The sequence below is a fragment of the Notolabrus celidotus genome, chromosome 3, assembly GCF_009762535.1.
Source record: "Notolabrus celidotus isolate fNotCel1 chromosome 3, fNotCel1.pri, whole genome shotgun sequence".
Taxonomy (NCBI): domain Eukaryota; kingdom Metazoa; phylum Chordata; class Actinopteri; order Labriformes; family Labridae; genus Notolabrus; species Notolabrus celidotus.
This window is the reverse complement of record NC_048274.1, coordinates 22,961,525-22,986,254: the sequence shown is the minus strand read 5'-3', so window position 1 is coordinate 22,986,254 and position 24,730 is coordinate 22,961,525. Positions and strand designations below refer to the sequence as shown.

The 24,730-nt window shown below is 38.8% G+C and overlaps 1 protein-coding gene across 1 annotated transcript in view; it reads left to right on the top strand.

Annotated features, from left to right (window-relative positions):
• The window catches only part of LOC117810667 (CUB and sushi domain-containing protein 1-like), a 605,880-nt gene extending 582,968 nt beyond the window's left edge, over window positions 1–22,912 (top strand). Inside the window, 9 exon segments of the mRNA XM_034680592.1 lie at window positions 797–870; window positions 1,847–1,958; window positions 2,145–2,324; window positions 2,826–2,888; window positions 3,608–3,769; window positions 5,398–5,510; window positions 10,698–10,785; window positions 11,046–11,172; window positions 15,461–22,912. Of these exon segments, the coding sequence (XP_034536483.1) occupies window positions 797–870; window positions 1,847–1,958; window positions 2,145–2,324; window positions 2,826–2,888; window positions 3,608–3,769; window positions 5,398–5,510; window positions 10,698–10,785; window positions 11,046–11,172; window positions 15,461–15,620 (1,079 nt within the window). The 3' untranslated portion in view covers window positions 15,621–22,912.
• The last annotated feature ends 1,818 nt before the right edge of the window (window positions 22,913–24,730 follow it).

The window sequence follows — 24,730 nt, the reverse complement described above, 5'->3', positions numbered from 1 at the left end:
ACATACAGTAGCTGCACCAATCCATATACAGGGAAGATGGGTAATTTCATGACTTGACGGCATGATCACCTGAGAGAGGCAAAGGTTATGTTTAAGCCCAAAAACCCAAGAGGTTTTAAGCCAAGTGTTACTCAGGTGGAAATGATTGCATCTCTTCATGGGAAATCAATCAAATGCCTTAAAAAGCTAGGTTATGTGATCTGACAGCAAAAAAACAGCACATCTCTCCACAGAGAACCAAGGAGAGGAACAGCTGATGAAGATCAACAAGTCTGGCTTTTCTTCAAGTGATGGATTTATTAGCCCAGCATGCTTTCCAACCTTATATAGATGTTCATTTTGTATGAAGGGTGTATGGAAAAAGTGAAGGGGCAAAGGGAAAAGGTCAATTCGCACTGCACCCCTGGCGTTTGTTTTTTTGCTTTGTGATCTGAATTGCCTTCATCAGATTACATATTTGATCAGGAAAGGTCTAGCTTCTCAAGTGCTCTGTTTGGATGGTTACAAAGTTGAAACATATTGACTTTTTTGGACATACAGGAGGAAAATATTGTCCATTCTTATTTACTTTGTCCGATTGACACACTTACCACAACGTGACATCATAAAACAATTAAGATTATCCAGCAAAAACTACTACATGAGTGGAAAATTTGATGATCCAAAGCACAGTAATTGAACATTTTGGAAACTCAAATTTTATAATAATTATTTGACTCAGTGAATGATTGTAGAAAAATGTGATGATATGATTCTATGATGATATGTTTGTGTATCTTTGCGTTTGTGTGTGTAGACCCAGCTTTCAACAGCTGCCGTGATCCTGGAACTCCTGCCTATGGTATCCCCATCATGGCCCAGGGATTTCAGGTGAGAAATATATCAGCTGACAGTATATTAAGTAGGGATGTGCGCATGGACTCGACATTGAAGGCTGGTGGTTGTAGCTCTGCTAACGTTATCAACATCTAAGCAAACTAATCTGACACCATTTACCTGCAGACTCTGTAATCCTGTGTTTAGCTGTGCTTAATTAATTGTGCTCCATTCTCACTGTTTTTTTAGTGTTTTGTTGCCTTTAGAGTAGTTGATTAGTCTGAATTTAAATTACCGTTAAAACGACTAGGAGGATGCTTTGGAACATCCCTAGAGTTAACGTTAAAATATAATCAGTATTAGAGCTTTAAATCTAAACATGATGAGGAGCTGTCAAAAGAAATGTAAGACCACTAAGTACACCATGTCAAACATGACAGCAGTAATCTACCTCTCCTCAGTGATCAAAGTGTGCACTGAGGCAATAAAAAAAATAGTATGACTTAATGCATGAACATGAAAACCTACCTGAAATAAATTGGGCTTTAGGCTTACAAAGGTTTTGGTAGGGGAAAAAAAGAGGCAATCAAACACTTGAAGTGTACGTCGAAACTCAAGGCCAGAACTAAAATGGCACCAAGATCCCAAGGTTGGACTCAACAGATAGCAAAAAGCATCAATATTATATTTTGTCTTCGAGGTGAGGCTGTTGGCAACATAGATATGAACACTCTGGTAGTATACAGGTATATTGGCTGTACATTTGGTAAGCAAACATGCTAATCCTTTAATTTGTTAAGGTATAATTGTATTTTATCCACCAACTTTTTACACTGACATCTCAAAGACAGGAGCTTTTTATCTTACATGATGTGCAGAGTTAAAAGTGGTCCATCCATGAACAGAGCCTAGATTTAAAAAGTAGGGTTCTTGTTTCTTTATGTTAAGGAAGATAAAGTCAGATAGTAAGTTAATAAAAGTTAATTTTTTTCATATACAGTAAACTTTTTATCGTGCCTTTAAATCGTAGGTTGGCAGTAAGATTGCTTTCAAGTGCCGTAAGAACTACCACATCCTCGGTTCAACCACGAGAACGTGCCTTGAAAACCTCACTTGGAGTGGAACGCAACCTGAGTGCATAGGTAAGGAATGACTTTGTTATCTCTGGGTGTACTTGTGTTATGTATATTTATCAAAGTACGTGTTTCAGAATAACAGAGTAGTTTGTTATATATGTTTATGTTCCATCTTCTCAAACCTTATTTGATTGAGGTAGATGAACCCAATGCCAGTGATAACCCTTGTTTGTTTTTCTCCTCCTTAATCAGCCCATTCCTGCAGACAGCCAGAAACCCCCAGTAATGTAGATGTTCGATCTATGGACCTGCCTACCTTGGGATATACGTTGATCTACACCTGTCAAGATGGATTCTATCTGGCTGGAGGATCAGAGCACAGAACCTGCAAAAGTGATGGGAGATGGTCGGGCAAACCCCCGCTCTGTAAAGGTATACATGCTGATCATATCTTGAAAATGCAGTGCTTGTAGAAAATGGGTCGATGTTAAGCCTACAATGGGAACTGTATGTCAGAAACCCATGCAAGGTAGATACAAATTGTTATCCAGATATAGCTGTGCTCTCGTATATCTGCATTAGGCATACCATGAATGCTGTTGTGATGTTTCCTTTGTTTTGTCAATTACATAATCATGGCCATATCTAGTCTCACAGACAAGAAGCAGATGGCTGTGAGTACTGAAATGTATGACAACAAAACAGTCAGGTTTATGACCACACAGAAAACAGTGCCCGTTGTTTACTTTGTGCTTTATGTTTCACTGCCTTTTTATTCTGTAGATATTTTCCTTCATAAATAACTGCTTTTGTTTTCATTGTCAGATTCAGCCAGTTTCTTACATCATTTATTCCCGGTTCTGTTCATACCACATATGCTTTCAACTACATTAAGCATCATGTAAGCTAAACCCATTCTGTTTTATGTTTCAGTTGGTGTAAAAGTCAATCCCAAAGGCAGAGGAGAGTCAGATGTCCAGAAGAACAAGATTCGAGGTATGTAAAAAAAAGAAAAGAAAACTGCAAACATGCACATTCATTGAGTCACGCAGTCATACTTCTACTTAAACCACAGATGTTCTTTACACTTATAAAGCTTGCATAGTTCCTTAGGAAAGCAGCTTTTGTTTTTTTCCAGGTTTAAAAGCTCTTCATTAAACCGTTTTCTTATAAACATGATTGTCACAAAGTATTTCTCAGAGAGGAATGCTTGTATTAGGAGGAGGCTGTACTGATTGCTGACTACTGAGGTCCTCTGTCTAGACTAGCAGTCTCAGACGAAGTTAAAAAAATCTGAGTAAACATTTATGTGCAACACTATGTATTACCTTGCAAGTCTGAAGTCAGATTGTATCATCAGTGTGTGCATTTAGAGAAGTTGAGTGAAGAAGACTAAAGATGTGCAATTTTTCCGAGAATACTGAAGCGTCTGAGTTTTGAATAAGTCATTTTTAGTTGAGGGATTCAGACAGGCTGAGACCTGCCCACTGTGGTCGTGAAATATAAAAAAAACAAGAGGTAGACATGTTTTTTTTTTTTCTGACAAACACAAGTGCGTAACCTTAATACTTACCACTTTCCTTCATTAAAACAGATGAGTGTAGTGAAACTGTTTGCAGCAGTAGAATTTGCAGTTTTTTAAATGTGATTATTTTTATAATCATCAAACAGAGTTTATATTTATTATTACTTTTGTTTCTGTGTGTTTCTGACAGTTCCAGTCGACGTGTTCTCTCCAAACTCAGAGTGGAGTGGTTTTTATGAGTATCTCGGTAAGAGACAAGCCACCACGTTTACTGTTACTGGATTCAACGCTACCAGCAGCAGAGTTAACGTCACATTACTGGAGACCAGCGGGGTGTCAATCAGACTGTCAGGTAAAAAAAAGGGGAACACTTAAAACCAATTATTTATGTCCTCACAAGAATACATCTATATTGATTATTTTATTTGAATGCCTCATGGTTTGAAAAACAGAATTCAAAAAGTGATACCTTTGTGAATTATTTTTTCTGTCTTGGCTTCAGTGCATTTTCACAAAGCCTGTAAAGGTTTTCAAAGGATGAACAGGAAATATATTTTTTTACATGCTACCTAAATAACATTTCTGACATTAAAGGAGCAGTGAATCAGCTGTGTTTTCAGTGAGGCACAAAGTGCGATTTAAATCAGAAGTTGATGATTTGCCGACTTAAAATCTGGCGTAAATATCTCAAGAAGATGCACTGAGGGTTTCAAAAGATCCAGCTTTCATTCACACTTATTCGCAAGGTATTACTAATATCGCTGTAGCAATTTGCTGGATGCAGTGTGAGCATGTGCATTCAAATGTTTTAGTCATATTCTACAAGCTAAAAAAGTCCTGTGTGCAAGATTTGTTGAGCATACTAAGAAAGTGGGCATTAATATCTTAAATAATGTAACATACAGGAGCACTGATGGGGAGCTCTACCTGCCAGTCAAACAGTATTCCCAGGCTCTTCTTGCACCTCTGCATGCTCAGGATTACAGCACAAGTCTGAAGGAAAAAAAGCTCAAACCTGAGCAACGTAGATGCCATAGCAATACTTATGATGTCTTTTTAATCATATTGACTGTATATATGATTATGTGTATCTATTTTATTCAGCAAGGATCAATGCACATTTAATGACATGAACACTGAAGTCAATAAAGTACATGAGCTGGATTTAGCCTTGACAACTAATTTATATTTGACGGAGGAGGTTGATGGTATGACTTAGAAATACAAAAGTACATAATATAAGCAGGTACGTGTTGTCAGAAACATTAAAAATTCACATCCTGACTAAAGCACAGAAGCGAAGATGAGTAGTAAAATGAAATCCGAAGTACAGTGTGTTGCATGTAAATGAAGCACAACAACAGATAGAGTTGCTCTCTTGATTGAAACCTCCAAAATAAAAGTGTTAGCATCCTGAAAAAAACAGTCTGACTCTCTCACTAACACACATTCATGTTTGACATTTTGCAATGACATTTCACAGTCAATGGTTCAGCTTGATCCTGGGGTCATGGCAGATTTTCTGCAGGTGCGAGACTTGGTGCAAAAAAAAGGTTTTCATTTTAAACCTGTGATATTTCTCATAGATGGACTTGTCAAATTGAACAGCAAGTTTCAGTGTTGGCACCATAGTTAACCAAGTAGAGACAAGTAGCTGAAGGGTAAATGTCACTTTTCCATGGTAATGTGTCAGGAGCTTGGTAAAGGAAATAGAGTATGATAATTTGAAATGTCAAAATGTCTACTTTTCACTGCCCGTCATTCAGCCTGTCTGTCTGTTTCCTTACAAACCTGTCTGTCTGTCTCTTTCTGTTTCAACCCCCCATTGTACCTTTGCTTGAATGTCTGTCTCATTTTCCTGCCAGGTGCCAACACATATTGAAAGCCAAATCATTGGTATTTTAGTTTTATCAGGTTAACTCCATTCCTTGTACTTCAAAAATCAATTCCTGTCTCTCTACTGTTTCTGTTCTCATCAAGGTACCTATAAGTCAGAGGAAAACCAGCTACTGTTGAAGGTCTATCAGGTGAAGGGACCCACAGAACATTCTCTCAGCAAGTTTAAAAATGACAACTGGGCCATGGATGGATATGTAAGTCACTCTTCCTCTTATTTTACAATTAAGAGATGTTTTCATCTCTCTTTATGAATCATCAAAATCATTATCTCTCTAATAACGTGGATATTTTTGGACTGCAGAATTGTTTTAACAGGATATGAACGAGTCATTAACGCCAATAAACAATAAAGTGTAATTATTTTCCCGCTCTAATGTAAAACTAATGTTGCAATGTCGACATTACATTACTCAACCCCCACCTACAACTAGACGAGGTCTCACGAGAGTGGTGCATTGAAATTCCAGACAAATCCTCAGCCACATTATGCAAAACAGATTTTGAAATACAAAGAGCTCTAATTAACATCCTTCAAATAGAGGAAGGATGTGGATTACCTAAAAGCTTTGTTTTCCATGACAAAAGTGCAAAAAATAAGTTATTCCATAAAATTATCAGCATTAGAAGAAGGTGCTAAATGTTTTCCTCATTGACATTTTTGTATTTGTTACAATATAAGACATTTTCCTCTCTTATTCTATTGACAATGTTTACTCTCTTGAAAAACATTTACAGGCCAAATACTATATTGTTGCACAAAATTGAGACAGCCATTGGTTTACTATTTGCAACCACATTTCAAAGAGTCCAGAAAATATTTATCTCTGACATGTCATATCATACTGCTTTCCGTCATCTAGGGCGGTGCCAGTGAACAGAGCACAGCAGCATTTCGCAATCTACGTCAGATATCATTGTCATAGACTTTGAAAAAATATATCAGTATCATTTGATACTTCATCCACTCAGCAGAGAACCTGTTCTTTGTTTTTGCTTTCTTTCAATTATCAAGGACATCAACACAACTCCTATGCAGTAACTTTGAACATCTCGCTGCTGCAAGATAATGCGTAACTTGGCTTGGAGTAAATTGGAAACAGATAATAACAGATTCATCAAAAGATAAAGTAAAGACTGTTTGAAAAAGGACAAAAGATCAAACGCAGTGTTTAGTACCTGTCTGATAAGAGCTCTTACCGTGAGTTCAGCTTGTGATCATGGAACACTTTTTGAGTTAAAATCAATAAAGCTTTGTGAGCCATCAGAGAGTTATCATCATGACTGCAGAGGACTCGATGTGATGCTTGACGGTTTGATACTCATTCACAAGATGAAAGCCACTGACTACTTACCTTTGCACCTCTGTAGAAAACTTGGACCATTTAATGGATGCCTGTCAGAAAAGCTAACATTGGGAACTTCAATGCCTTTGTTGCTCAGGGAATCCAATGTGGAAAAACCCCAGGTTCACACATAAGGAGAAAAGGCTAACTCACCGTCATGACCACTGGAAGACCCAGACGCATCAATGCTAGAGAGCAGCTTAGGTTAGATATATTTGAGCAGTATTTGCAGCTCTGATATAAACTAGGGAACAGTTGAGATACATTTACCAACAGCTGTGTGGAAAAAAGTGATTTTATCATTTGATCCATTTTTTTGTGAGAATGCAGGAAGTCATTTAGCTCATTGTTTTTATTTCTCTCTCTAATTAAGGGTTGGGTAATCTCCAATTACACATTCTACAACAAATGCAGAATCTATTGATGCAGGATCAGATTTTTGCATCACAAGTGTACTCGGAGTAGTCCTGCTTTTTAGAAGGAACTTGCTGAATGCAACCAAAAAGTGTAAAACTCTAAAGGGGTGGACTGCAAATTTGACATAATGTCATCCTAGAACTCATTTGCTATCATAGCAACACTTTAGCCCAGGTTTATGTCTACAGACTGACACCTACATGCAATTGCAGCTAATAAGCCCCACTTAGATGTTATTTCTCATCACTAAGTTCCTTATAACTCAAGATATTATTTGAACTCTAAACAACTCAAAGCATGAAAATGGAAGTCTTGGCCAGAAGTCTTTTATTGCTAGCTGTTAGCTGCAATAAAATTCCTCAAAAGTTGGCCATTGCTCCCAGAGGCTATTTCACCAGCAGATGTTAGTAAGTTTGCTTCAAACTGACAAACAGAGTAATAGTCTTATGACAGCCTAATGTTGGTCCAAATGTGATAAATAATCTGACATTCTTAGAAGAAATAAGCTACACTTTATTGTAATAATATGCAAAGCTGATAGAAGTTTAATTAGCACATTGTGTAGGAAGCTAACAGAGCCTATTAACTTTACCTTTGATGGGAAGACGGAGATCCGAGACACAGAGTATCTGCATCAGGGTTTCTCCGAAGCTGCAAAATCTTGCCACACAGATCAAGAGCTAGTTTTCCCCAGCAAACAGGAGATGATGTTACACTTCTATGTTATCAACATTGTCATAAACCTTGGAAGTGTAGATGAAGCCATTAAGTGTCAAGAGAGGTTTAGAAACATGCTTTGCCTGGTTTGAGACTGCTCAAGTTTGTCTTCACTGCAATCAGTTCTAGAAATTACAACTGTACCTGAGTATGCTATGAAAGTTAGGACTCTTGACCTGTGAAAGATTCTACTTTGGAGAGAGCCGTGGGGTTCCTTTAGCACATTGAATCTGACATCTTCACATTTGGTATCTCCCTGAAATATCAGCCAGCAACACATCAACGCATACTTCTCAAAGTTGTTTCCTGGGGTTTGTTGCTCCCTGTCAGCACATTGGGATAAAAAGGTGTGACAGGGAATGCATAGGCACAGCAAAGGCTGGATTAAGGCTCAAGTTTGAATCTGGCACCTTGTTGTTTTGTATCTGCTTGAGAGATCAACCAGCAATGCTTCTGGGTGATACCCAAAATCACCTGCATTGAGGACTGCTGAGGTTTGTTGCTTCCCTCTTGCTCACTGGGGGAAAGGTGGTACAGCAAATACGTGCACAAAGTGGGATGATTCTTCTCAGGGAGCCTCGATCAATGCTGCTGATTAAGATAAAATAAGAATATCCTGTTTCCACATGCCTGATCACTTTGGACAAGTCTTGAGTAGAAAAATAAACAACTTGTCCACTGCGAGCCAAACACGTGGTTATCCAGAGTTCATTTCTGAGACATGTGCCTAACTGAAGTGACCTCTGTAGAGAGTTTTCTTCATGGAGAAAAAATACCCAAGCTATTGCGAGTAATATCTGCCATGTAAAGAGTAACAAGTCAACAATTTGACTGTACCAGAGCAAGAAGACACACAGTGAACCATCATAAAGGACCCATTGAGAAAAGTGTTAGGAGAGGATGTTCATTTTCCTATAAGGGAGCTTGAATTCCATTGCAAAGTAAAATGTCCATAGGGATGCTTTCTTGACTGATATGGGATCCTCAAGGTGGAGGGAACACTGAAAATTCCATCCCTCCATACTTACATAACAACACCATGATAATCCCAAAGGATGATCATCTCACTGAGTTTATGGTAATTTTGCACAGAATTATAAGAAAGTCAGACATGAAGGACAGGGTCTAATTATTGACGTGAACTGATCGAATGAATTCTTGATTCCAAGGAACAGCAAAACTTTTTCTGTAAGAGCATCAATGTGTTGGATGTTGGATACTCAGGAGATAAGCAAAACAGCATCAAGCTGTGGATCCAAAAGGGAAAAAACCAATACCATCATTCATCCTTTGTGGAATGGACAGCTTTGGTCCATTTAACACCAAACAAGGATGCAAGATGCACAAATAATTTGCTTTGCTTTTCACGGACCTCGAGAATCAATATCAACATTGAAATGCTGGACACCACATCAGTAGATGTCTTTACTAATGGCCTCTGACTCATCAGGCAGGCTGGATGCTTCAGTCGGCTGAAGTTCTTCTTCAAAGCCTTGACTACTGTGATAACTAGTTCACTCACATTTGACAGATTTGAGGATCCAGACTGAGCCACCAACATGGAATCACCTGCTCACCATGAAACTGATGCAGTAAAAAGAGCTGTGGCACCACATTTAGTATCTAGGAGAGAATTATGTGAGAATACCTCTCCAACATTGCTGCTAGACAACGCTGGTGTAATCACAGAAGAAACACTGAAAGTGTTTCATCGGCATGAACAATTCAGAAGATCTGCCACATAAATTTGTAAAGAAAGTGACTTATAAAGAAGTAGCAAGCAGTCAATCCGCTGTCAAGAGTGTTTATAAAGGAGAAGTTAAAAAATAAAGTTAGATCTTTGGGGATTCCATGTTCTATGTGGACTTTAACTTATTCTGATGTTATTTTTAAAGACAGGACATCTGAAGATCATGTCTGTGGCTGTGAAATGGATTAAAAATTCAGTTTTAGGACTGGGGGCAGGATGGAGGAGTTGAGTGGGGAGATAGTAAGAGATAGCAAGCAGAAATAGAAGGAGGACGGGTGTAAGAGGAAAGGAAGGAGACACTTAGACAGCCCATTCATCATGTTGAAGATGACAGAAAGAAAGAGAGAGGAGGAGAGTCAGGACGATAATGGCAAAGTTGTTGAATCTTGAAAAGCAATCTTTTTACAGTTAGAAGATGAAAGTTTCGATGGTCGATGTGTGGCTAAAACATTGCTGCTTCAATTTATTTGGGAGGAGGAGGAAGAGAGAAGGAGGAATTGGGCACAGGGGACAGACCAGAGCAGGGCGTGTTGAGAGAGAGAGAGAGGACAGGATGAAATAACTGAAATCTTAATGCACACGACATGCTGTCAAATGATTTAAAATGGTTAAACATCTTGGATATTCAGTTTACTAAATGAATGCATTTAGTGTTGTGGTATTAATGGTGTTTAACACTGAGTGAGTGATTGTTTTGAACATCAAGAAACACCTTTACTTAATGCAAAAATGAGATTCCTGGAAAAGAAGTAAAGGACTGTATGAAAGACTTACTTTTACTGTAATCCCCAAGGATGACAACTTTAAGCTGACTACTTTTAGCTTGATGTTGTCATCCCTTAGCAGTCAAATATACGTGAGGGTAATTACACATTCGCCTGTCTGTTCTTAAAATATTATCTCCCTAAACCACACCTGCCTCATACATCATGTTTTTGACACTTTGATTATAATTCTGCTCAGTTTCTATAGAGAAATAAGACGGCCTTACTAGAGACTTCCTACTGTGGTTTTGCTTGACAGAGCTGTATACCATCCTCCATACCACCCGTGTCAAACTAGAACTTTTTACCTCAACTGTAGAAGACTGAGAGGGCACATAAAGTGTCTCCCACCTCTTGTGCAAAGATTTTATATTTTTTATTCTCCTTTAGGTTACAGCAGAATCAGACCAGAAGACTTTTGTCTATCAGGGACACATTCACAGTAAAGACTTCGGCAAGTTCCATCTGACGAGACAAGGTAGGTCTGCCAGATACATCCTCACTGCTACCACCCAAAACAAAAAGTACTAAAAGAAGGACGAAAATATTCTGTCAAACTTCAATAATTTTTTTGATTTTATTTGTTAGTGTGATGTCAAATATCCTACACAGAATTTCAGTAAATATTTGAGACAAAGGGCAAGTGCAATAACAAATAATCAATGAAGCACCTTATACATGTGCACAAAATTTCAAAGTGGTAAATTATGTCTGGATTTATCTCTATCTGTATCACAGGCCCTGTAACCATGGCAATGGACCCATCTAACCCCTACACAAACAGCAGCTCTGTGGCAGCAGCCATCTTAGTTCCTTTCTTTGCCCTCATCCTGTCGGGATTTGCCTTCTACCTCTACAAGCACAGGTAAGCTATATCCTGGACATAAATCCATCAGAGAAAAACAGAGCTGCAGCAGAATAACAATCAGATGTTAGCTTATGGCTTTGTCTGCTTTTCCTGAACAGCACAGCTTTAATGCCCTCAGTCTAACATATGTAAAATCAGGTCATTAGATTTAAAAGAGGGGAGAAACGATGAAGTTCTGGACAGATAGATAAGAAAGTATCCACCTTAAAACACATCTCCAAATGCAGATGAAACTTCTGGATTTGCTGTGCTTTTTAAGAGTTTTTGTATGTTTAAATCTAGCTCCTCTAATCCATAATTTCCCATATTGAATTCAGTTGTTTAACAATTTCCTTGTAACACCTTTTCACCAACTTGTGTCTCTGGGTTGCATTTTGAAAAGACTCATTACGTCAAGCTGCCAAGTGTAGTGCATCTGATTCTGTCAAAGCCAAAATCTGTAATTTGTTTCAACCCTTGAGAGACACAAAGACACCTCCCATAAAGATCCGATAGTGGTAATCTGACCAAGTAACAGTCTCTCATCTCTACATGGTTAGAATCAGATTCTTCAGCAGAGAAGATCAAAAAAGAGTTTTACTAAATAGGAGCAGCCGGACAAGTAATTAACTTGTGACCTTTCATTTTTGCTTTCAGCAACAAGGTCCTCACATCGAAATGATGGGCTCCGTTTTCTTAGAAAATTATTAATTATGTATTTTTATATGAAATGTGATTAACTGATGAGTCTTCTGTATTACAATGAATTAAGGAGATAGCTGTTTGATATGTCCGGTTATTTTTTTTAAATTATTTCAATTATGATAATATTTCGTTTTTTACGAAGGACAGGCAGGTTTAAAGAAATGCCACAACAGATATTAATTACTTTCATGGATGGTTTACAACAAACAAACAGACAGACAGACAGACAGACAGACAGACAGACAGACAGACAGACAGACAGGCAGACAGACAGACAGGCAGGCAGGCAGGCAGGCAGGCAGTGCCCAAAGATGCCAGATAAGTGAGAAATTGGGGGTAAATTTTATCAGTAATGTTCCTGTTTAAAACATGCGCAATACTTTATATCTAAGAAAAAATTTAACTTCCGTTCCTCATCTTTCAAAGTTTTCTGAATTCATTAAACATAAGTGACTTTAAAAAAAAGTATCTTTTGACTTGTTGTTTATAGAAGATGCAGGTTCAACACACAGCAGTGAAACACAGGATGTCCCTATCTCTTGATATACACTGCATGTCTGTTTGTCACATGCTTTGTTAGCCAGACAGTGATGTGCTACACAAAGGGCTCTTCAGCTAGAAAAGTCTCAACACTACCATAGCATTACTTGACACCTTGTGACACAACCTGCTTGCAGTGTGCAATGCTAGTTGATGTATATTAAAGCTGATGGTTGTACGCAGGACATTGTCTGCTGACACAGATGACAATGAGAGACCAAAAGACTCCTGGGGGCCTGGCGGCAGGTAAGACTGGCATCTGTCATGCACCTGGTTTCAAACAGCAACCAGACTTCCGCCCGCCGCCACATCCTCCGTCGAACTCACCATTCCTTGTTTTTGGTTTATGAATTCTCATGTTGTTAAGTACGGCTGCACTATTAACTTAGATGTGAAACTTCAGAGCTTCAGAGAATGAAGTTCTCTGTCTGAACTTGTTTTGATTTACTGGAAAGTTGTTCCTTGCCTTGTAGACAAAAATATAGACTAACGTGGTTTGAAAGAAACAGGGAGAGTCTTGAAACCAGTTAGAAATAATTGTTAGGAAATGAGAGTGAAACACATCATTTCATTTTCTAAAGCAGTGCATCCATACTCTGTTATACAGCAGTCTTTTAAAGCAAGACAGAGGTCATTTTATTTTGTCTTTTACCTCATTGTCATCTCTCTGTCAGCATGATGTTATCAAAAACAAATACCGTTTTTGACCTTCTTTGAAAATGTGTTCTTGAAACTGGAAGTATTTGTGTTTCGATATGCTGCTGCCTTTTTTTAACCTTAACATTACTACCTGTGACTTGTACTTTCATGCTGACTTAGCAAAGTAAACTTTACAACACAGTAACAAATGTTTAGCCCAACACAAAAGCGACCAAAAGGAGTAGAAATGGTGTCAGTAATAGCCTTAATGAGAAGCTAAAACAAGGTGTGAGTGTGTGCTCTGCGGTCCCCTCCTGCTATAGTCCATAAGTCTGTACAGTTTCTGTAATACCGTCAAAGCAATTAGGTGAGCTGTTTTTCATTCCACCAATAAAATTAACTTATTGCACCTACAGCCACAACCAGAAACTAGTGCAGCAATTTGAACCCCCGCCACACGGGGAGGTCTACGGTGTGTTGGTGTGTGTGCAGTTTTGTAAAGTAATGGGTTGAGCATGTAGGGTAGGCTTAGTGGCTCCCCAGGGTTGGCTTTCTACCAGCGCTCTCTCTCTCTCTCTCTCTCTCTCTCTCTCTCTCTCTCTCTCTCTCTCTCTCTCTCTCTCTCTCTCTCTCTCACACACACACACACACACACACACACACACACACACACACACACACACACACACACACACACACACATTTACACAGACTCTTAATGAGGTCAGAGTCAAACAGCGTTTCAGCTGCAGCACTCCTCCCTGCTAATAGTTCCACAGGGTTTGGGAGTAAGTGATTATATCTAACTGGATTATAGGACCTGATTATCCAAAAATGTAATCTGCGACAAACAGACAAATTATGAGGGAGCAGTTATATTTCACGGCATATCTTGTGAACCCCTGCAGAACATCTTTTGAAATGCTCATTCAGGCAATTTGAGTAATAATATATTCTTTTAACCACAACCATTGGGGTACCATTTGTAGGATGATGGCAGGTTGTATACGTGCATACGCATACGCACTCACATTACAGCAGCAGATGGGTTCTGGGCTGCAGAGCCACTGAAGCAGGCAGTTGTTACGGTTGGTGTTCTTGTTCCTGCCATCATTTTTTTCAGCAATTTGTAGATTTTTACCACAAAACTACTTGAACTATAAGTTTGGGCCTATTAATCTTAAAGGGAAAATTGCCAACTGGCATGTCTAACAAGACAGCTTGAAGGACAGGGCAGGGTATTAAAAGTTTACTTTCTTCATGAAACATTGGTTGAATTTGTTAGACTGAGACTGAGAAAAACATTTCAAATGCTCAGTTAAATGTTTATCTAAAACCCTGTAATAACTTGAAGGCTGTCTTCCACATGATCAGAGAGCAGAGGATATTCTGCAGCTTCAAGTGGTTTTTGAAATTACGCATTCTTGATTTTTAGAACTGTGCCTTGTATCTGTGATGGAAGATAGAAAATCCAATGTAGATTATAACATGCTGTAAGTAGTCAGTCTTATTTTGAAATGTTTCAACTGTTGATGGAAAAAGACATAGTCAAACTCTAAAAAATGCTCACTTGCAGTCTGCCAAAATATGTTCACTTAAAGCTCCACAAGGGGATTATAGAAATTGGGGGAAAAGCTGTGTAAGATCCATCAGACACATAGTACATTTCCATCTCATGAGAGTCAGGTTTCTGGCCATCTGACAAATGCAATCTAATGTTTCCTGAACCTTCTGCTCTGGTTTGATTCACCAACTTCAGAGGGATGTGTCTGGATCTTTAGCTGCTAAATGCTCAACTTTTTTTCACTAGTCATTGATTCACGGATTCACTTGAGCTCGTATCTGTTTTCTGCTGGGAAAGTGGCACACACCTGTCAGCCTATTGTACCAGGAAACAAAGTTACAGAGCAAATGCTGCATAGACTTAAGGATTTTTATGTTATTCCTCAGTGTTACTCACTACCTGTGATAGATCACTATGAAGTTGAGTCTGTTAAAGTAACACTCATATTATTCTACAGCGAGTGTCAGTGGATGATAGAAGTGGCTAACCTTGTGATTTAAGTCTGTTGGTCGCATCTCATACATATGTAAATTTAAACAAGGACATCAGCAGCAGTAACAAGGAAACTCAAAGGCACTCTCCTTTTTTTAATTAAATAGCCTTTATAGTCACTGCATGCCCATGCTAGACCTTAAAAACAAACTCCAAGGCAGACTTCAGCACATGTTCGCACTTTAACCTTGCTGAGCTAAAATTTCTAAGTTGAGGCGTGCTTATCTCTTTCTGCTTCAGTGGCCTTCTTTCTTTCGCTTCTATTCTGTTTTTCCCCCAAATATTACACAATATTTGCAGAAATATCTTAAGACACTACATTTATGTGATTAACTTCAACGTTTCCTTCTCTCTTCTGTTTTTTAGGACGCGCCCCAAGGTCCAGTTCAATGGCTATGTCGGCCATGAGAGCTCCAATGGCCAGGCGTCGTTTGAAAACCCAATGTATGACACTAACATGAAGCCTACCGAGGCTAAGGCAGTACGGTTCGATACCACACTGAATACAGTCTGCACGGTAGTATAGTCCAACATACCCCGCCACTACCTGCACAGTGGTTCAGGCCAACCTCTGCGGTGTGGTTCAACCAAACAGGAAAGAACAAACTTATGATTTGGACTCGTCACCGTGAGCAGACTGCGCTGTAGCTTGCTGGTCCTCTGTCAGCATAACCTGCGCAGTGAAGCAGCTCTGCTCCCCCACCTACCTGAACAATGGTATCAACTCTCCCTGTAGTCTGAAAGAGTGGGAACCAAGAGAAAGGGAGTCGATAACGACAATGGATAACATTAAGATATGTTGTTCAGGGGATCAGCGCTGGGTCAGGAAATCCTCTTAAGCATATTCAGAGATCCATAGAGAGACGGTTCAAACAACTTGAACCTCTTCCAAGGTCAGCAACCATATACAAAAAGGTTCAGTGTCGGTTTAGCTAGGTAAAGTTGACCAAACCTCCGTAGGGAAAGGCCAGACACAAATTGCTTCCCAATACCCTCCCTCTAACCTAAATAGTGTATTTCCCTCAACTTAAACCCCATCCACATGACAAATTTTGCACAGTGGTATAGGCTTACTAACTCCCCTGCTGCAGGTCAGACATGGGTTTCTACCCCATTCAGGGTTCTACCCTCAGGGGAAGCACATAGACTATTCCACCCTGTTCCAGATGTTGAAAAGAAATTGGATTGTTGCTTTATATATCAACACAAAAACCATCATTGGTACTGGACCAAAAACCTCTCACTGGACTTCCATCACACTGGTCTTGACAGGACGTGACCCTGATGCAATGACAGCTTTAGTCTGTTGTAGTGGAAAACAATATTGATTCTGCAGACTGCCGTGAAGTTGACCACCACATGCAGTTAATGCAATGACACTTTGAACCAGTCTTATTTCTTTAAAGAAACCGACGCTCTAATCCATCACGGCATATTAGTTTTCAATCTATTCAAGCGGTGGTGGACCACAGCTAGACAAACTGGAGTCAAATAACATCTGCAGATGTTTCAGTGTTGGTAGCCTGCTTGGGATATGTACAGTCACAGAGTTGGGTAAGTTAAGTTTTTGCTCAGTATTGGATTTTCAGAAAGAAGGTTCCTGTGATTGCCTCTCCTCTTTGCCACTTACTGCATTGCCTTTCTATGACAGTATCTACTTGCAGCATTTTGTTCGGCCAGAACATACCAATTCATGCATTTGCAAATGTTATTTTTCCCAGGATTAGTACAACAGTCTGTCAAAAAGCTCTAGATGTGTTTTAGAGATTCTTGAATATTCTATTGAGGTACTTCACTCCTGTACACATTTTTCCATGCTAGCACATGCTGGCAGGCTGTGCTGAACCAGAAAACAAGACATTTGAGTTTCCGGGCTGGTGTACACAATGGACTGGTTTCCAGAGGCCTGTCTAACACAATCACAGAATCAGACAACTGATTCTTGTTCTTGGACTAGCCAGCGTTTTGTGCTTGGTGGCTGAACAAGTTGAAGCCTGGAGGCAATAAGCTGTCAAGATCTTCGACTGCTGCAATCAGCTGTGGCCAAATCCAAGAAATGATTTGTCTTCTTGTAACTCTGGTCGGGATTATCAGCCGAGAGATGAGCGATACTTTTCTACAGTATACTCTCCAGCCACAAATCACACATAGATGAAGAGATTAACACACAAAGTGGTTGACTGACAGATATAAGACAGATGGACACATACAAATGGACAGATAGAAAACTCTGTCAGTCAAGCTGGAAGAGAGACAAGGACAGGTTGCTATGGAAACAGAGGCAAATAGATGTCTCTGAATGTCTCATCCGACATTTTTCTTCAGTGAAGATATTGATGAACAGACTCAATGTTCAAAAACCCAGTGGCCCCATGGGACTTCCCAAACCACTGCTGCTGGGGAACCCCAAAATATAAACTTTATATAAACTCTTAAACCGCACAAATTTTGCACTAGTGTGTTTTTCTGACTGGGTTATGAAAAAATGAATAATTTTTGGGTCTGAAATGGGTTTGAAAATGAGTCATTCAAAAAAAGAGAATTTTATTCAAAAACTTCTATCTTTAAAAAGACAACAAAATGACTAAATACAGGGTTACAGAGTGTTTGTATATACACATTTATATTTCACACTCCCTGTTAGCAGTGACCACACGCTATTTTGTTGTTATTTTGTTGCCATGACAACATGCTAGCCAACCAGAAAGTTGGGATCAGATTGCCTGTGGACCTCTGAGTTTCTGGTGTCACATGATGACACAAGTTTGTTGCCATTTCTAGGGCAGTGACTGTTTCTGAAAGCTCACACTGAGAAGTGTTAGGACAATGAAGGTGGTAGACAACTACATCAAAAGGTTCACATCAATAGTATTCTATTTCCCTCTCTGAGACACTGGTGCCACACTGGTTTTTATTATTATTATTTATAGGCATTGAACTGAACCATTTTGTTAGATACTGAGCAGTTTTCCTACAGAACTGTTTTCCTCAAAGACTAAAAAGTATCTCAAGATGAGCCTGTTTTTTTTTTTAAGTGATCACTTGTAATATGAGTCGTGTGAGCTTTCAGAACAACACTCACCTCTTCACTCTTTAAAGAGATGTGTTGCAAGTTTCCACAACTGCTCACATTATCATGCATCATCCTCAAAGACATTTAATATGCGCGATGCACATGATCTTATTCCAATGCATCTTTTTAAAGAGCTTTCAGCGTACAGTTGATCTGTTTAGGAACTGGTCATTTAAGGCAAAGGACAAACAGATTCAGTATGAAGACAACATGCACAATTATTGTTGTCAAGAGTTATCGTCCCCCTAGAGCCCCTCAGTTGTTTGAGAAATACCTCGTGTGCAAAGAGATAGTTACATCCTGCTTATAAATGCTGGAACCTCACTGCAACAAATACACAAGCTTTGCGAGTGCAACCTTGCATTCACTTTATTTCCTGGTGTTTTGGCTCACAATATCCACCCTGTGCCCATAAGTCTGCCGGATACAAGAAAAGTCACTAGCTTCAAATCACTCGCCAGGCTTGTTATTTCTTGCAGTGTTCTCTCTAAATATTTTTATTTTTCAAAGATGCTGCACTTGGTTTAGATCACAGATGTAACTGCTTTCAGTGTGTGTCTTGAGGTGTCTTCAGGCCTGTGTCTTGTTTGTTTCACACTCACAGATGCACACCATTCTGGCTTCAGGTTTTCACTTCAGGCAACTGGTCTGATTTCTATTTTCCAAATGAGTTTCCCTTCATGATCCACATGTTCAATTTTTCATTTTCAATCCATCATGCTGACACTCCTGCAAACAATAGATCCCAAAATCCATTTATTCCTGCACATGATATGAAATGTGAATGGAACAACTGAGAGTCAGATAATGACAGTTACAACAGATGAAATGATGATATAGTCCATAAAACACATTTAATATTCCGGTGTAATAGTCCAGTCTGAAACCAATTTCACTCAAATTATAGAACAGATTTTCCCTAAATCTCAAATAGTGGAAAAAAAAAATTGCCATGAGAAGGTTGTCACATCCAACTATTTTGAAGGAAGTGAGAATGAATTGACAAGCAAATTGCAGTTTCAATTTAGATTTTCAGCTCATTTAATTGAAAATGAGTCTACTCCAGACCTGAATGTTGCAGTGAAGTGCCCTGAAACAATAGTGATTATGTTGGGAAGCATGACTTCAGGATATTGCAAGAATTATAATATTCATTGTTAGTCTGTTTTTCACAGACTCCGTGTCAGTGGCCATGGCCAAATGGCAGCAACACGTACACCAGTGTGAGGCTCAGAAAATAATGATATGTAGATGTAGCTTTCAGTGACAACAAGGCAGACGGCACATTCAAAATCTCTCCACAGAAATAGCTCGGCAGCTGTAAACAACAGTAGAGTGTCTACTCACGAGATAGCGGGCCACCCCTCTATGCTGGAGTGCACCCAGTGCTTCTGTTTTAATTGGTTTAATTAATTCAGTCGAGATTTCCTATGGAGTCAAGAGAGCATAATGGAGCCTGAAAATTAGAGGCTGCAAGGTTTCCACAGGCGTGATAAAAGGTCTAATTCTTAACAATTAATGACACACATCTGATCTCCTACTGCACCAAAACAAGGAAACGTCGACTCCACATTTTCCATATTTAGTCTGGTGTTAAAAGATGAGAGTGGTACTACAGTGTCTGGATTACAGCAGGTGCAGGTATTCCCACATGCAGCTATAGATGCAAGTCAACATCAGAAATCTCTTCATACCGCACAGTGTTTTTGTTTTTTTCTCCTTTCTTGTACCTGGATTCAAGGAAGCTTAGGCTAAAAAATATGCTGAGTCATGATGGAAAAAAAAAAGGACCTTTCCTGATGCAACAAGATAATATGTTTGGTTAAGCTATTCCTTTTATGTTTGCTGGAAATGTAGAAAAGACAATGAGGAAGCTGCTCCTATTGTAAGGCTCTAACAGTGATATCTGCCCACTGAGAGACTAGTGTTGCTTCAAATTTCAGCTAGCTGTTAAAAATGAGATGCATATTATCATTTCAAATATGACACATCCTCCCTTTTTCAAGATGCCTTGACAATCTGAATAATATTCTATTTCACACAGATGTTCTTTTTCTAATAGTATGGGTAAAAGTTTCTGCGTTTGTCCTTTATTTGCCATTGTCAGCAGTCCTAACTATTTAAAAGAGTGACTGCTGGCTACAAGTTACAAAAAGAGACTAGGAAATTCTAAAATGCCAAGGTTGTTTCTGCTTCTTATCAGAGACTTTTCACTGTTTCTGAAGAAGTTTCCACATTTTTCCCTCACCTTCAGGTATCATCAGCGTTTTGCATTGAAAAAAAAAGGGTACTGCAGGCTGAAAAAAGAGCATCTAAAATGATATGTTGCGCATTCCTTGTTAGCATCACATGGCAGCAATGAGCATTTTTCCAAATAGTATTAGATGAGCATATTCAATATGGCTTTTAATATACTGTATATCTTAATCAAATTAAGATAAGGTCATATATTCATTTGAACCTTGGTCCCCTGTTGCTGTACTTTTCTGATAGGAATTCTGTATCCTAATTCATTGTTAGTCCTGCTTATAGGCCATGTGACCTGTAGATTGGTCTTTAACAGTGCTGCAGTCAGGGGCATGTCCAGACTCACTTGACTGGGGTGGCCTAACTTGGGCACTTCCTAATGCAGAGGTTGTTCGTGTGAACACAACAATAAATAGCATTTATCTACACAGTTCCCATTAAACATATCGACTTTAACTACTAATAAGTATCCTATGAGTGTTATATTCCTATGTATAATTATTTATTTTTAAAAAGTGATAGAACAGACTGGCAACATGTAAATCTTCTGAATTAAATTCTTATCATACTTTATAGGAAGATGTTTATCCAAAGGACACAATTTAAATTACCAACAAAAGGAAATGTGCTTCACTGAAATGCAATCAAAGCTATGAGCAGCCGAAACACTCGCAAACAGCTGATTTTAACACAAGTTGTGCTTTTGACAAGGCAAACAGATAATTATAGTGAAGAGTTTTGGATCGGTATCAGGGTTAGCCAATCAAATTCCAAAGAGGGCCCACGCAACCCATCTGGAACCCCAGGCCTTAAATTGCTTGATAGAAATCTTGTGTGTGTGTGTGTGTGTGAACCTTCTCCACAGGATATGCACACATATTTTAAGATATCTTGGCTACTGTAGTTTCAGGTTGTAGTGTAATGGATTTGAAATACCCAGCATAAATATTAATTTGCCCTTGACAAAACTTTGGATCACCTTCTTCTTAATAAATTAAAAAAGGATTGGACAAACTTCTCATGCCATACGTTTAAAATTACAGCTGTGAAGATAAACTTCATCCTGGTGGGCCTGAATTTAATGTGAGCTGACTGCAGCTATGTGTAGATGGGATGAGTAGTTGTCATTTTGCCACATTGCTCTTCTAGATTGGGGCAGCATACAAAGATGAGCCACTTCCACACATTGCAGCAACCAGATGCTTTCTCAGCAACACGTATTGACATACAGTATCTCAGTTTGTTCCTTTTTTGTATTTTGTTATGCTGATGCCACAGAGCTATGTTGGGAAGCGGCAACACCTTGCCAGAAAGTCGCCATCATCATCATCATCACGTTTGTTCAAAGCCTCACAATCATTATCACCGCTGTCCTCCCTCGCCATCATCATGTGCTGCTGAACTTGAAGTAGGTGCAAAAGAACAAAAAAAAGTTTTGTACAGAAATCTATTTTTTATGGAGAGTTTGTAAAAAAAAACAACAAATTATTAAACATGCTGTACTTTTTATGATAAATGATGTAGGTACAACGAAATCTTGTTCATGAAAGTCAATGTTTTTACTGTTACACACCATGTAAAAATCTATGGTTCAAACTGAGTATCAAATATCCAAATGTCATATAATCTCTTGTGTCCGTTACGGCTGCTTCTACACAGGAACAGAAAAACCTGCAGTATGTGACCCAGCGTTAATGTACTCTGTGCTGAAGAGATCATTTTCTCTGGGTCACATCTCATTCTAATGTCATTTAAAATGATGTGTCTGTTTCAACTCCTCTTCAGCTTGGGGCTGGAAGATTCAGTGCCAGTACATATTATGTATAATACATCATACATACAACAACATTAAGTGGCTTTTTATGCAGCAGCTTTTGGTGGTCTCTCACATTAAGACACTTTATTGGTTTAGGATCCATACTTTAAATTGAACATACCAGACGGTTAGTGTCATAATGTCATACACAGTACTTTTAGATGAGTAGAGACCGACACTTCCTTTTAAAACATTACGTTTTTGTGTAACAGCAGCCCTGTGTGGCTGATCCTAATGTCTATATCTTGAGGGATGACTTCCACAGGCACAAAAGATTTTGGATGACTTGACCCCTTTAAGGCCCAAAATCTGACCTTGTGTCCGTCTGAACGAGAGGGAGTCTGGTCCTCCTCATTCAGACATTAAGGGTTGAGAGAAGAAAATAAAATTGTGATCAAATTAGGCTCTAGCAGCAGCATTTGCAAATGAGCAACAGTGTTTGGGGCTACTAAAGTGACTGATAAACATGAACATGACTGGTACCTATTTGAATTAAAGGATGGAAAATGTCATTTTACTGTCAAAGTAATTATGAAAGTGGAAGTACAGGGGGTGTTATAAAGGGTTTGACAACAGATACTGTATGTGAATACAGCCTCACAACCTGCTGTTAAGAGACTCACAGTTTATCTATCAGATATTTTGAAAACATTATTTGAGAATAAAGTTTTTGATACAATAATCTCTCCTTTGTGTCAATTGTTTTGTGAGCTGCCATCCTGATTTCTTGTCATATTTAGCTTTAACATGACTGGTTGGAGCGCAGGTCATCTTGTGTTTCCTCCTGGAGTTCAAGTTCAGCCAACTGACTGACATACTTTTCAGGTAAGTTAATGTTGATTTTAATCAACTTTTATCCAACTGCTTGCCTGTCAACAATGTACCCTACCTCTTATTGAATGCTGTTGGTACACACTACATCTGAAATGGCTGAAGAAGACAAGAACAATGAAAATGAAAAAAAAAAGATCCATCAGTGCATTTGGGAGGAGTTTTTAGCTGGTTATGAAAGACTTAAATTTATAGTGATGTCTTTTTATCATCTATAAAACGCAAACTAGACCATCAGGAACACTGTGACATTTTTATACATTGTCTTTTTTTATGTGTGTAAGCGCTGCCTGAGATGAAGTGGGTCTCAGCATGCTGCAGAAGTAAGTGAAGTGGTTGACTGTGTAAGGAAATAAAATGAAAATCAAATCAAAGGAAATCATTGGACACCAAAATTGAAACATAGTGAAAGTTCCCTGCAGGATCTTAAAACAAACATAATTATCACTATTCAGAAAAGTTTAAAATAACGTATTCACTGTCAAAACCATGTGTAGGTTGGTCATTAGGGAGCACTTTAATCCTGACACTAAGAAAGGGATAATGCATGTTGAACAGATAGTTATGTAAATTAGAACCCTACCTGGGTGAGACCATACCCTACACGAATGAGGGATAATCAATGACAAAATGTGTGAAAGACTAACATGTGCTCCAGCATTTAGTGTTAATTATAAATGAATCTACACTGAGTCATTCAGTAACTGATGGCAAACAATTTGAAGGTCAGTTATGATTTATTAGATGCTGGGATCAGATGGGATTATTTACTCTGTTAATCATATTAACTCTTGAGCTCTTTAAATGGAAAATGTTCACTGCCAGAATCTTTGTCACTCATGGATCCAGTATTACAAATCATTCACAACCAAGTGTTAGTACCCTGTTTTCAATATGAACACCCCAACATGTATACAGCCACCAACTTTGAGTGTTTTCTGGACTGGCTTCTTTTCCATCATGTTACCATGGTTACCAGTTTGGTCGGAACCACCAAATCGTATAACTGAGAAATTGAATATGTGTATCACACAAGTAAAGAGATTCCATCAATGGCTGAAGGAGAGAGCTGGAGCAGTGAAGGGAGAAAGTGGAACAACCAGTCAGCCAGATCTTGTGAGGCTGGAAGCAGGACAGAGAGATGACTTGCCACAGCGTTACAGAATTAACACAAAACAAGGTTACAGGAGAATTTGGGTTATAACATTTCAAGACCTAAAACAATGAGAGATTTAGAGGTATTCATAAGCCAGAAAAGTAATAACTAGCATTGTGACAGTGGATAAAAAGACAAAAACTAAAGGAGATCACAGTAGATAGACTAGAGCAGTGAAATAAAATCAATCCTTCGATTTCTATATAGAACCAATTCAAAACGAATTTTATGTCAATATGCAAAAAGACAAAAAGGGCAGAGGGGTATACTACGAAGCCAGGTTTGCAGTTATCGAGGTAACTTCAGGGTTAACTCTGGATTTTCTGTACTACGAAGGTGGTTCACTCCTTACTAGGGTAGATGACCATGGTTACTCATGCTGAACTCCTAACCTGAGCAGGTTATGCTCAGGATCAGAGATCAGTTTGTAGTAAACTCCGCCCACTGACCAATCAGCTCGCTCGATCACAGAGCTTTGTGAGCTGATCGCCAGGGTAGGGGAGAACTGGGTCA